The sequence below is a fragment of the Hyaena hyaena genome, unplaced genomic scaffold (genome assembly GCF_003009895.1).
Source record: "Hyaena hyaena isolate Hyena2069 unplaced genomic scaffold, ASM300989v1 scaffold_23, whole genome shotgun sequence".
NCBI classification, from domain to species: Eukaryota; Metazoa; Chordata; class Mammalia; order Carnivora; family Hyaenidae; genus Hyaena; species Hyaena hyaena.
In genome coordinates this window covers 897415-909109 of record NW_024080655.1, presented here as the reverse complement: position 1 = coordinate 909109, position 11695 = coordinate 897415, and the positions used below count along the sequence as shown (strand labels likewise).

General features: G+C 56.8%; 2 protein-coding genes across 2 annotated transcripts; one reads left to right on the top strand and one right to left on the bottom strand.

Moving 5' to 3' along the window:
• The first annotated feature begins 750 nt into the window (after positions 1-750).
• FAM180B (family with sequence similarity 180 member B) lies at positions 751-2325 on the top strand. The gene is made up of 3 exons (XM_039226711.1): positions 751-823; positions 1659-1729; positions 1930-2325. Exons 1-3 carry the CDS (start codon positions 751-753, stop codon positions 2323-2325), a joined length of 540 nt encoding a protein of 179 aa, XP_039082642.1.
• A 1119-nt stretch (positions 2326-3444) lies between these two features.
• Positions 3445-7583, bottom strand: C1QTNF4 (C1q and TNF related 4). Its single transcript, XM_039226814.1, has 2 exons — positions 7513-7583; positions 3445-4573 (listed from the first exon to the last, which is right to left on the bottom strand). Exon 2 carries the CDS (start codon positions 4566-4568, stop codon positions 3588-3590), a length of 981 nt encoding a protein of 326 aa, XP_039082745.1. The 5' UTR covers positions 4569-4573; positions 7513-7583; the 3' UTR covers positions 3445-3587.
• Between the last annotated feature and the right edge of the window lie 4112 nt (positions 7584-11695).

Here is an 11695-nt window from a genome sequence, read left to right as displayed (position 1 = left end):
CTAAGGTAATCTTCCTAGGCTCTAGCCAGAGCTGAGAATGTTGTAAACAAGTAAAAGAGGTCCCAGGACTGGTGCAAAAGATTCACAGAAGCGGCAGCTCTATCTTCCAGGGACGGGACTCCCTACCCCAGCCAGCCTGGGGTCTGTTTGGCTGGTGGCTAAGCACCTGAGTTGCAAGTGCTCGGCCCTGCCTGTGCATGGGACCACCCGAACAGCCCGCCATGCCACTGGAAGACCAGTGCAGTTGCAGGACCAAGCTCTGCAGCTGATGCTTTTGGCTGCTGAGGGGCTCCCTGGAGGCTGGGCTGGGCCCGATTGGGTGTTAGAGCCTGAGCTCAGCTGCAGGATGCTTTGGGGGTGAGGACAGATAGTAAGGTAGTGTTAAAGTGCTGGGCTTTCTCCTACCTCTTGGGAGGGCCAAGCTAGAGCTGTTTGCTACCAAGCACCGTTTTTCTATTAACTAAGCATCCCGCCCATCTGGGCAGGAACAGGCTGAGGGCTTGACAAGCAGGGAGCCAGGCTCCTACTGCCAACAACTTAAGATTCCACATCTCCATGGGATGGAAAGGTCCTGGGAAGTCAGAGCCAGCCCCTCCCTGTTTAGCATTGAAGGCTGACACGCAAAATAGGGAACGCCTGAGCAGCCTGCAGTGGAAAGTTGGAGCTGTGGTGTGTGGCAAGCGGATGCAGGAGCAGAGAGCAGCTGGGGAGAGGAAGACTCAGAGGACGTGGTGGGGCACAGCTAGGACGATGCAGTTCCTGGACTGGCTAATAGTAGCCATTTGCCTTCTCCCTGGGGTAACTACAACCCAGCACTATCCAGGTACCAGGGCTTTAGGGTTGGGTGGATGGGAACCAAGGAAGGCTGCCAGCTGACAGCAATTAAAGTTGGTTCTTTCTGAACCTAGCAGGTCCTAGGAACTGGGCATAGTGGGTACCAGACTGACCTGTGCAGCAGGCGGTAATGGTCTGGGCGCCAACCCCAGAACCAGAAAGGTCCAAGTGAAATGAAGGGAGGTAGTCCTAGTGCCCTCAGTGCCAGCCCTGGCACTGAGCTGGGCACAGAGCTGGGCACTGGCCTTATCCTAGATGTGCAAAGCAGGACCTCTGGACCTGCCCTGGGCTTGAGACAATCATTCTAAGGGCTGGGCAGCAGACCAGAGATGAAGGAAGCTGCAGCAGACAACCTGCCTTGCCTGGCCTCCCTGGCTTCCGCATGAGCACTACTGAGAAGCAAGGAAGGAGTAGGTTCTTCCAAAGGGGGTCCTCGACCTCTGGGGAGAGTTACTGGCACTGTTTTAGATCACACTGTCCCAGATGATTATAGGGAGGGGAAGTGGGAAGTGAAGTGTCTTGTGACCAGTGGTCTGGAGCTCTTTGCCAAGGGAACTGTAGAAGTTCAAGGAGGAGTCCTGGACACTTGCCGAGGTGGTATCTGGGTTTGGGATGATGATTTTGGGATCACAAGACTTATGCCTGGGAGGGAGAATGCCAATGTGCATGTGTCTGTAAGGGAAGGGGGACATGGGATGGCATTCCTACTCTTTTGTAGATAGAACTTCTTGGCATCCCTACCAAGGAGCTAAGGGGCACTTCTGGGAGGCTGGGGTGTTCAGGGTGGAACTTGGCAGGGACCTGACTCCTTTCTGCTGCCCCAGGGCAGCCCATGGACAGAGCCAGCGTGGGAGGTGGCCTGCAGGAGCCAGAGGCCCCGGAAGTGATGTTTGAGGTCTTTCCTCCAGCCTGGGATATGGGGGTGGGAATGTCCAGAGGTCCCTAAGCTCAGGGTTGGGAAGGGGGATGTCTTAGGCTGGGCCTGCTGGGGGAGGGGGGCCACCCAGCATGAGTCCTACTGCCTGCTTATGCTCCCCCCGCCCTGCCCTCCCCACTCCCGGCTCCAGCCCACCCCTTACATGGCTCCCCTTGCAGCTGCTTTGGGCTGGGCTGGAGCTGGATGTCATAGGGCAGCTGCACATCCAGGACGAGGAACTGGCGTCCACACGCCCAGGCCGCCGACTCAGGCTCCTCCTGCAGCACCACGTGCCCAGGGACTTGGAGGGTGCTAAGCAGCGGCTGCGGCAGTTCCAGGACCTGCGGAAAGGGCCTCCTCTTAGCCCTTGGGACTTTGAACACCTGCTCCTCACAAGCCTGTCCTGTGTCTACCGGCTCCATAAGGCTAGTGAGGCTGAGGAAAGAGGTCTCTGGGCCCAGGTCTTCACGCTGCTGGCACAGGAAACACTCTGGGACCTATGCAAGGACTTCTGCCCCCAGGGGCAGCCCCCTTCTCTGGGGCCCTGGGCCTTGATCCTTGACCCTGTTCCCTGACCCTCCCCAACTCCTCCCCCATGCCAGACCCACCCTGGGCAGTGGCTTCCATCTGGCACCTAGTTCTTTCCACTGTGTTCAGGTCTCTGGCCTTGGATCGGACCCTAGAACCCAGTTTACCTCTCCCCCATTTTCCTCCCTGAGCCCTGGCAGGCTAAGAGCCTGGTCTCAGGCAGCAGGCACAGACTTGCGGGGTGTGTGTGTGTGTGTGTTGGGTCAGGGTTGAGAAGTGTTCAAGAGATGCCGAAAAAGAAGCTGCCCCCAGGAAGGCCAAGTTAGATGCTCCAAGTCCTGTGGAATCTACAGGGACCCTGTGAATGCTCAGCACCCGGTCTTAATTTAGATACCCCCTTTTAAGTCCATCGATGCTGTGGAGTCCCTGAGCCCTAAGTTCCCCGTTTGGACTAGCATAGACTGGACATCTTCAGTTCCGCCCGTTGGAGAAGGAGTGGAGGAAAGCAGGTGGAGGAACCTTACCTTTTCTGGAGGGGGCGGGTGGAGACAGGGAAGAGGATGTTTTCTGGTCCATCGCAACAAGGCTCAAATGAACACCTCAGAGTGGGGAGTGAGGCTGGGAGGGCAGAGGCAAGCTGAGGCTGGCTGCTGTAGTCCTGATCCTGTGTAGCTGCCCCATTAAACGTTCTGTTCTGACCTCCTGTGTCCTTCCATGCCAGAGTAAGTTGTTTACCCTTGTCCTGGGCAAATCACCCTCCCTGTCCTGGGAAGGCAGAAGTTGGGGTAACTAGATATCAACCCATTCCACACGCTCTGCTAGAAGAAGGAATGTTCTGTTCCCTTGAATCCCATCCTCCCAGAAAGATAGCAGGGTGTGGCCCCTTGTCACCAGAAGGAACCAGCCAGACCCTAAGAATGACGTCGTAGGTCAGTGGGGAGGAGTTACAAGGACTGACTGTAAAGGGATTTGAAGAGGAGCCCCAAGGGGTCGGGTGGGTAGGGTTCAGTTCAATCAAATTCCCATCTCCTCGCCCTCCCGGGGCCTGACCAAATCCTGCCTTCTGCCCTCCGACCCCCACCCCCGTCTGCAGTAGTCAGGGCCTTCCCGCCCCGCCAGCCCGAGACCACAGCGTCGCAGACAAGACAGAGCGCAGGACCCCGGGCAGACAGGCGCCGGCGCAGGCCCACTTTATTGGCAGAGTCAGCCACACTGGGCGGGCCGTCATGCTCGCGCCGGCGGGGTCGTTCCGGCTACGGCCCGGCACGCACGCCCCAGGCCGCATCTGGGCTCCTCTCCCGGTCGAGGCTCAGAGCTCCGGGGGCCCGAGGCCCGGCGGGCCTGCGGGGGCGAGGTCGGGGTACACCAGGAAGCCGGAGAAGGTGATGTACTTGCCGTGGTTGCTGTAGGCGCCGTAGCCGTCGTGGTCGTGGCTGAGCAGCCAGACGGCGTCGCCGCGCCGCAGCGCCAGCATCACGCTCTGGCTCTGCATCTCGCGGCGCCGCGACGCGCCGTCGTCGTAAATCATGGCCTGCACCTCGTCGCGGTTCTTCATCAGCTTCACGGACAGCGTCTTGCGCGGCAGCTTGCCCAACGTGAAGGAGAAGAAGTAGGCGCCCGGCAGGCGGCAGCGAAACACGCCGGCCGCCGCGTCGAAGTCGCCGCCGATGTTGACGAGCTCCGTGTCGAAGGCGAGCGGCCGGTGCCGCGGGCCCGGGCCCGCGTCCGAGCCCACGAGGCTGCGCGTGCGCGCCGCCGAGAAGGCCGAGCGCGGCTCGGGGGGCGCGGGCGGCCCGCGCGCAGGCGCGTCGGCGTCGGCGTACACCAGGTAGCCGCTGAAGGTGGCGCCGGGGGCTCCGAGCGCGTACTGCGGGGCGCCGTGCAGCCGCAGCCACACCGTGTCGCCGTAGTCGAGCTGCAGCATGGCGCTCTGGCTGGCGGCGCGGCGCGCGCCCGGCCGCCGCTGCTCGTCGAAGGCCAGCGCCTGCACCTCGTCGCGGTTGCGCACCAGCATCACCGACAGGCTCTTGTGCGGGGCCTTGCCAGCCGTGAAGGAGAAGAAGTAGGCGCCGGGCACGCGGCAGCGGAACTGGCCTGTGGCCGCGTCGAAGTCGCCGCCGATGTTGACGTACACCTTGTCGAAGGTCACCGCCATCTCCGATGTGCCCTCCAGTGGGGTGGTGCGTGCCGCGGAGAAGGCCGAGCGCAGCTCCGTCGAAGCCGAGCCCGGAGCTGGCCCCAGGGCCCCGCAGGCGGCAGGGCCCAGCAGGCTCAGCAGGAGCAGCAGCATTGTGCCTGGGAGGGGGAGGCAGAAGGGGGAGGAGGGTGGACGGCTGTGCAGGCGGCGCCTCCAAGTGCCCAGAGTTGCGAGACTGGGAGACGAGTTCTCGTCACAGCCCTGCCCTTGACCCACACCTAGGACTCAGGGTCCTACACACCTGGACTAGATCAGTCAGCCGGCCTCAGGGTCCCGCAAGAGCTTGTTAGAGCACACATTGTCGGACCCCCACCCCCAGAATTTCCACTCACTAGGTTTAGGACGAGGCTTGAGAATTTGCATTTCTAACAGGTTCCCGGCAAGGCAGATGCTTCTCGTTCTAGGACCGCACTTCCGGGAACAACTATTAGATTAAGCCAGTGAGTCTCCTTTTTTTTTTTTTTTTTTTTTTTGTTAGCACTGCACCCCTTCCTCAAGTGAAAGCTCCCGTGCCTGTACCACAGATACAAGCAGAAAGGTTCTGAGAGGCCTATAGTCTGGTCAGCTGGGTTTACCCCCTCCCATCTTGGCACCACAGAGGGAGGTCAGGGGGTCTCTGAGTGTCCTTCCGCCTGGTTTGCTGCATTTGCCTGTGGCTATGCTGTGGGCCTTGGCCTGCCCCTCACTCAGGCACTAGCTCTTTGTACTGAGGTCCTCCACGGTGACCACTGCTTCAACCCCCATCTGGGCAGGAAAGAACACAGCTGCTCATTGACCCCTTTCCTGGCCTCTGACCCACTCAAAGGTCAGCTCGCACTCTGGACTCCCCAGGGGCCCTTCTTGCAGTAAAGAGGCCAGAACAGTTGGGCTTTGAGATAGGTTCCTCCCCCCCAATGAAATCTGAGTAAGAGATAGTGACCCTTTCTGGGCTTGACGGCTGGTCACTGAGGGCAGAGGGAGAATGAGGGGCTGCTGTGAACAGAGCGGGAGAGTGACAATTCCAGCAAGGCTTTGGCAAGATTGTGAGCTCCAGGAGCTTTATTTCTCAGCAGCGGTAGAGTGAAGGACTGACAGCTCTATCTGGGCTCAGTTCCTGGCTCTACTGCTTAAATGCTGTGAAATCTTAGGCGAGTTCCTTAATTTCTCTGGGCATGGCTTTCTTTATGTAAATGGGGAGGAGACCTGCCTCACAATCTTACTGGGAGGATGCTGAGATAGCAGGTGTGAGCACAGTTTGTGAAGGGCACTGTCACCCAGGTGTGCAGATGCTTCTGTTCTCAGACTTGAGAAAAGTGCTCTGATCAAGTTCTTGACATAAGGAATTAGGGGCTCAGTAACTCCTGCCCCTGGGAGCTTGTGAAGGCATCGCTTAACTCCCCCCAAGCTTCTTAGTAGGGCACAGGCTCTGGGGCTTGAATACCCAAAGGCCCTGAAGTGAGACAAAGCAGGGAAGAAAATGAGCTGGCCACCGCCTTGGATGTGGGCTTCCATGGGAAGTACCCTGGGAGTGTGTGTAGCTTGGTGTCTCTTAAGACCCCGGGGCTTGCTGAGAAGGGTTGGCAGGTGCGGTTGTACCCTTCACCATGCCATTCACCTTAGGGTCCGTGGGCACTGGAATCTAGCCCACATTCTACTTGCCCAGCGGTGTGGAGCTACTGCACCTGGGGAAGAGTGTGCCTCTTCCGAATATTCATAATAAAGATCCCCAAGTCCCTAACCTAGCTGAACATTCCAGAGGAAGTGCCTTTTCTAATTCCTACAAAGGCACCCCATGGGCTAGCCAATACCCTTGATGAAGTCAGGAAAGAGGGAGGGGACCCATCTACAGTAGTGAAGATTGCACTTCATGAGTATTCCCTTTTACAAAGTTCTTTAGACACATCTGGTCTCACAGCAACCCTGCGAGGCATGGGAGCCTTCTCCCATTTTACAGCTGGGAAAGTCAAGGCCCAAACAAGGGGAAGCATTTTGGCCCACGGTTACCGTGCCCACTGAGGCAACCTTGAACCTAGGTCTTTCAGCTCCGAATTCAGTATGCCTTCCTCTCCATCATCGTTTCCTCCTAGACACATTTCCAGCCGACCTGTCCTTAGCCTCAGTTTCCCTTTTTGCAAAAAGAGGAGGAGAGCTAAGTGAAATGAATCTTGGGATCCAGGACGAAGGAGAAAGAAAGCAAAAAGCAAATAAAAGCAACCAGACAAGCAGAAACTTAGCGTTTTGCCTTCTGGGAGTATGGGAACATCTCCACTCTTCCTGACCCTGCTCCCCCCTCCCAGGTCCTACCCCAGGAGCACCTGCCCACCCTACCCTCAGCAATCTCCCTGCAGAGTCTGGTGCACCCCATGAGGGCCAGAGGGTCCTCTCGCTTGTCCCGTACCCAGCCTCTGCCCATTTCTCACCCACCACTGCCCACTTCCCAGGCCCCTAGGTCCCCATCCTTCCTTAAATCCCCTTCCTTGCGCAGGTGCGGGGGGTGGGGGGGGTGGGGGGGGAATGTCAGGTGGGCCTCATAGCTCCAGGAAAGGAAATAAATGGCTGTTCCTAGCTCTGCCCAGGTGAGGCTCAAAATAATCATCTTCAAAGAGAAAAAACTGGGACACACAGAGCTGGGGCCGACCCAGAGCCCCGGAACCGACGGGGGAGGTGCCGTGATGTCAAGCTAAGGGGTTCTTAGAGCCCCGCTCCCCGCCAAACCCACTCCCCAATGACCCCTCTCTCGAGCCCCGCCAGAACCTCCTCCCACCTTGAAAGCCCCTCATGTTCCCAAAAATAGAAGTCCCCCTTTTACAGAAGCCAATTAATCCTTTCTCCTGAAATAAAGAAATCTCTCGGGAAGGGATACCCCAGACCCCACCCCCACCCCCCAACCCAGCCTTCCTTCATCCATCCCTTCGGAGTGAAAGCCCTTGAGGCTCTTTCATGAAAAAGCTCTCAGGTCCTCCTTTCAGCAAAAAAGGAGCCGATTCCCCCGCGCCTTCGCCCGCCCCCGCTTCCATACGGGAGAAACCTTGGCTCCCCGCGCCTGAGCTGCCCTCACCTGGCTGGGGGCGGCGGGCGGGTCGGGTTCGCTCCGAGCCCGCGATCCGGCACCGGGCTCCGGGCGGGCGCTGGGGCTGCGCACTGACCGCCCGCGCTGCGGCGGGGCCGGGCCTGGCGGGGGCGGCGGCGGCGGCGGCGGTGGCGGCGGCGGCGGGGCGCTGGGACCCCGGGACCTCGGGGCGGGCGCGGGGCAGCGAGGAGCTAGGATAAGAGGACGGCTGAAGAGCGAACCGAGCAGATCGCCGGGAGGAGCGGCAGGGGAGCGGCGGGAAGGGGGAGAGGGGAGGAGAAGGGAGAGGGAGGGGCGCGCCGAGGAAGGGGAGCCGTGCAGGGCCTAGGGGCATCGCACAGAGGAGGCCCCTGCTCAGGCTGCGCGGAGCCCTGGGCTCTTCCTCATCCGTGACCTCCCTAGAGCTTCACCCTCTGGCTCCACAGAACGCGCATCATCAACCCAAGTTAGCAGATGGGGAAACTGAGGTCTGAGGCAGAGGCCAAACTGGGGGTGGTCCAGGGCACTCTCCAGGCCAGCCTCCTCTCTGCTTTGAGGAGAGGGGACTGCAGCAGGACACAGAGACTGGACAAGCCCCTAGGCTGCAAGGACAGTGGAAGGTGAGATTTGGGCTGGGACAGATGTCCAGACCGAGTGGCACTGGAGGAGGGGGGTCTGAGGGAAGAGAAGGATAAAATGGGTCAATGTCACCAGTTAAAAAAAAGAGCTTAAAGTGACCTCATTTTTCTTCCTTATCTCCGAATCTCAAAATGCCATTGCTGGTTAGGAAGGAAGGAGGAAGACCAAGCCCCCAGACAGGAGAGTGTCAGCCCGGAGCCCCTGGGGAGGGGATGCAAAGGAAGGGCATCCTTGGGGCAGAACTGGGTTTTGGCTGAGTGGGCTGCTTCCAGGGTGCCTGCAAGAAGGGAGAAGGTTAAGAAAGGCACTGGGAGAGCTCAAAAGGGCCTGTCTGCAGAGGGACAGCCACCCAGCTGGGACAGGTGTTGCAGGATCCAGTGGGACGTCAGGGCTGGGAGCAGGTATCTTCCCACAGCTCAGCACTTACTTACCAGAGCCCGCCCCTCCTCCCATGGCCTCTGCTCTGGGCTTGGACCCCCTTCATCAGGGCTGCTGTGCAGCTGTCCACCACGCGGCACTCAGTAGGTGTTGATGAGTGGATGGCTTAAAAGAGGCCCCGTTCTCAGCTGCCAGGAAAAGGTGCCCCTCCTCTGCCCCTGGTTGACACAGAAGGCCCGTGTTCTAGTCCCTGCTCTGCCACAGACCCTGTGTGTGGACCCACAGAAGCCCGGGGCCCTGTGAAGTCCTCTCCCCTCTGGACCTTTCCTTCTGGAACTCTCAAAACTTATGTGACCCCAGTTAGTCTGATGCAGGTTAGTCCTCACGAAGGCATTGATAATGATAATGAGCTTATTAAGGTTTCATCAGGTGTTAGGTGAATGATGAATGAATGAATGAATGGATGAATGAATGAATGAATGAATATGTGGCTCAATGGAAAGAAATGAATGGAGGCATTTCGGAGTGGGTCCTCAGGGTATTTGGGGCCTAGGGTGAAGCACCTGTCTAGCCCCTGTTAGATCACGATTGTCCTCTTCACCAGTTTGAAAAGCTTGGGTCACAAGCCTATGGGAGGGCATGAGGCAGGGTGAGGGTGGGATGCGTCACACAGGGATGTAGCAGGAGGGCTGGGCAAGGCAGGATACCAACCTGGGGCAGCCACAACCCCTTTAGAACATAGGTTCTCTTTTGGACCAGGAGGCTGGGGCTGCCATCTTGAAAGTGCTTTTTGTTTTTTGGGTTTTTTAAATTTTTTTAATGTTTTATTTATTTCTGAGAGAGAGAGACAGTGTGAGCAAGGAGGGGCAGAGAGAGAGGGAGGCACAGACTCTGAAACAGGCTCCAGGCTCTGAGCTGGCTGTCAGCACAGAGCCCGATGCAGGGCTGGAACCCACAAACTGTGAGATCATGACCTGAGCCGAAGTCAGACGCTCAACCAATTAAGCCACTCAGGCGCCCCTTGAAAGTGCTTTTTGAAGGTGAGGTTCCAACGGTGGGAGTGGAGGGAAGAAGGCAGGATTCTCCAGGCACAACCATTAAATCCGAGCGGGTGCCTGGCTCAGGCTGAAAGCCATTCGCCACTTTCCCTGCTGAAGCCAGGGTCAGGGAGACAGGTGGCTGGGGCAGAGGGCAGCAGGGTTTGCTTCGGGGGCCCCTGGGAAAGGGACATGGAGAAAGAAGCTGCCATAAGCCGGTGGGTGACAAGGGCAGGCTGAAGTAGGGGGCAAAGGAATGCGCCAGAATGGAAGGAGGTCGTGGCATAGCATTCAGAGGAAAGAGCCCGAGGCAAATTGTACTTCCCTTCGGCTCCTACCCTGTTGTGCAGCTATTACAACACAATAATAATTTAAATATACTCCTTTTTTGCTTGGTTGTTTTTTTGGAGAGAGAGCGAGTGAGCAGGGGAGGGGCTGGGGGGGGCGGAGAGAGAGCATCTTAAGCAGGCTCCATGCACACCGTGGAGCCCAACACAGGATGTGGAGCTCCATCTCAGGACTGTGAGATCACGATCTGAGCTGAAATCAAGAGTCGAACCCGCTTAACCCACTGAGCCACCTTATCAGCCCCTGATATACTCCTTTGGTTGTATAGCAGATACTGTCAGTCACCACACCCCCAGGCCTACTTGAAGGTCACTTGCACACAGCTCCTGAACTTGCTTCCCCTGTCTCTCCTGGGGCACTCTTGGCTGGGGAAGTGAGTGGGGGGCAGGCTGAAAAGTGGAGAGTTAACACCCCCCCAGGGAACCCTAAACCAAGCAGGGTCCAGAGTTAGTGGATAAATACTCCAGCTTTCAGTTCCTCAGGAGGACAATTCCCAATTGCCAGACGTGTTCCAGTCTCAGACTCCATCCAGCATGAAATCGAAGCTGCCCATGTGAAAAACCTGCTCCTCCCTGTATGCTCTATTTCCTTTCTTCCCTTTCTTGTCGCACGTGCCCACTCCTTCACCTTTTAAACTACTTGCACCCAAGTATTTGTCTCAAAGTGTGCTTTTGGGGGAACCCAAACTAAGACAATGAACAATCACTGGGTCTTGAACTGTGGTAAGTGCTTTTTCACATCCATTACCTTATTTAATTTTCTTAACATCTGAAGTACACATCATTTACAGATGAGGAATGAAGAGGTTGTATGCAGGGGCCGGATTCAAACCCAGGTGTGTTTAGCTCCAAGACCTGGTCCTTAACTACTGTGTTCAGCAGCCTCCCTGATTCTCTGATCCTCTTTGGGTCTTACATTTTCATCCATAAAACAAGGGATGGGATCTTGAGTTTGAAGGGAGACAAGGTACTGTTTCTTCTAAAGCTGGGCGTGGTCAGTGAAATGTCATCAGAAGCTATTGGGAGAGAAGGTGCTTTAAAAGGATGGACTTGGGGGCTAGGAGGCCCTTTATTTTGCCCTCCCTTTTATTTATTTATGTTTTTAAATTTGTTTATTTCTGAGAGAGGGAGAGAGAGAGACAGTGTGAGCAGGGGAGGGTCAGAGAGAGAGGGAGATACAGAATCTGAAGCAGTGCCCTCCCTTTTCTCTTCCTTCTTTTCGGAATGTATACATGAAGGCTGCAGCCCCAGTTGCCACCTTGGGCCAGGAGCCACAACGAAGTGTTCTAAACTGCATGCTTAGATAGGTGCTAAGGAAGAAGCTGAGATGAAAATCACCCAGGGACCCTGCTCTCAAGGAGCTAATCATTTAATGGGAGTGGCTGGATGTGGATAGAAAGAATCAGAGGGTGGATGGAGATCAGCTCCAGGAGCAAGCTGCAAAGTGCTGCAAGCGTTCAGGGAGGGAGGAATTCCACTCGGGAATTAGGGAAGATGTCACAGACGCTCTTCCTCTCTTTCTTTCACTCTCTTGAAGTTTTTAAGTAAGCTCTACACCCAGCTTGGAGCTTGAACTCACAACCCTGAGGTCAAGAGTCACATGCTTTACCAACTGAGCCAGCCAGGTGCCCTATAGGGAAGGTGATTCCTTTCTCTTTCTCTCTCTTTCTTTCTTTCTCTCTCTCTCTCCTCCCTCCCTCCCTCCTTTCTTTCTTTCCTCCTTTCTTTCTCCCTTCTTTCCTTTCTCTCTTTCTTTACTTTCTTTCTTTTTATGTGTATTTATTTTGAGAG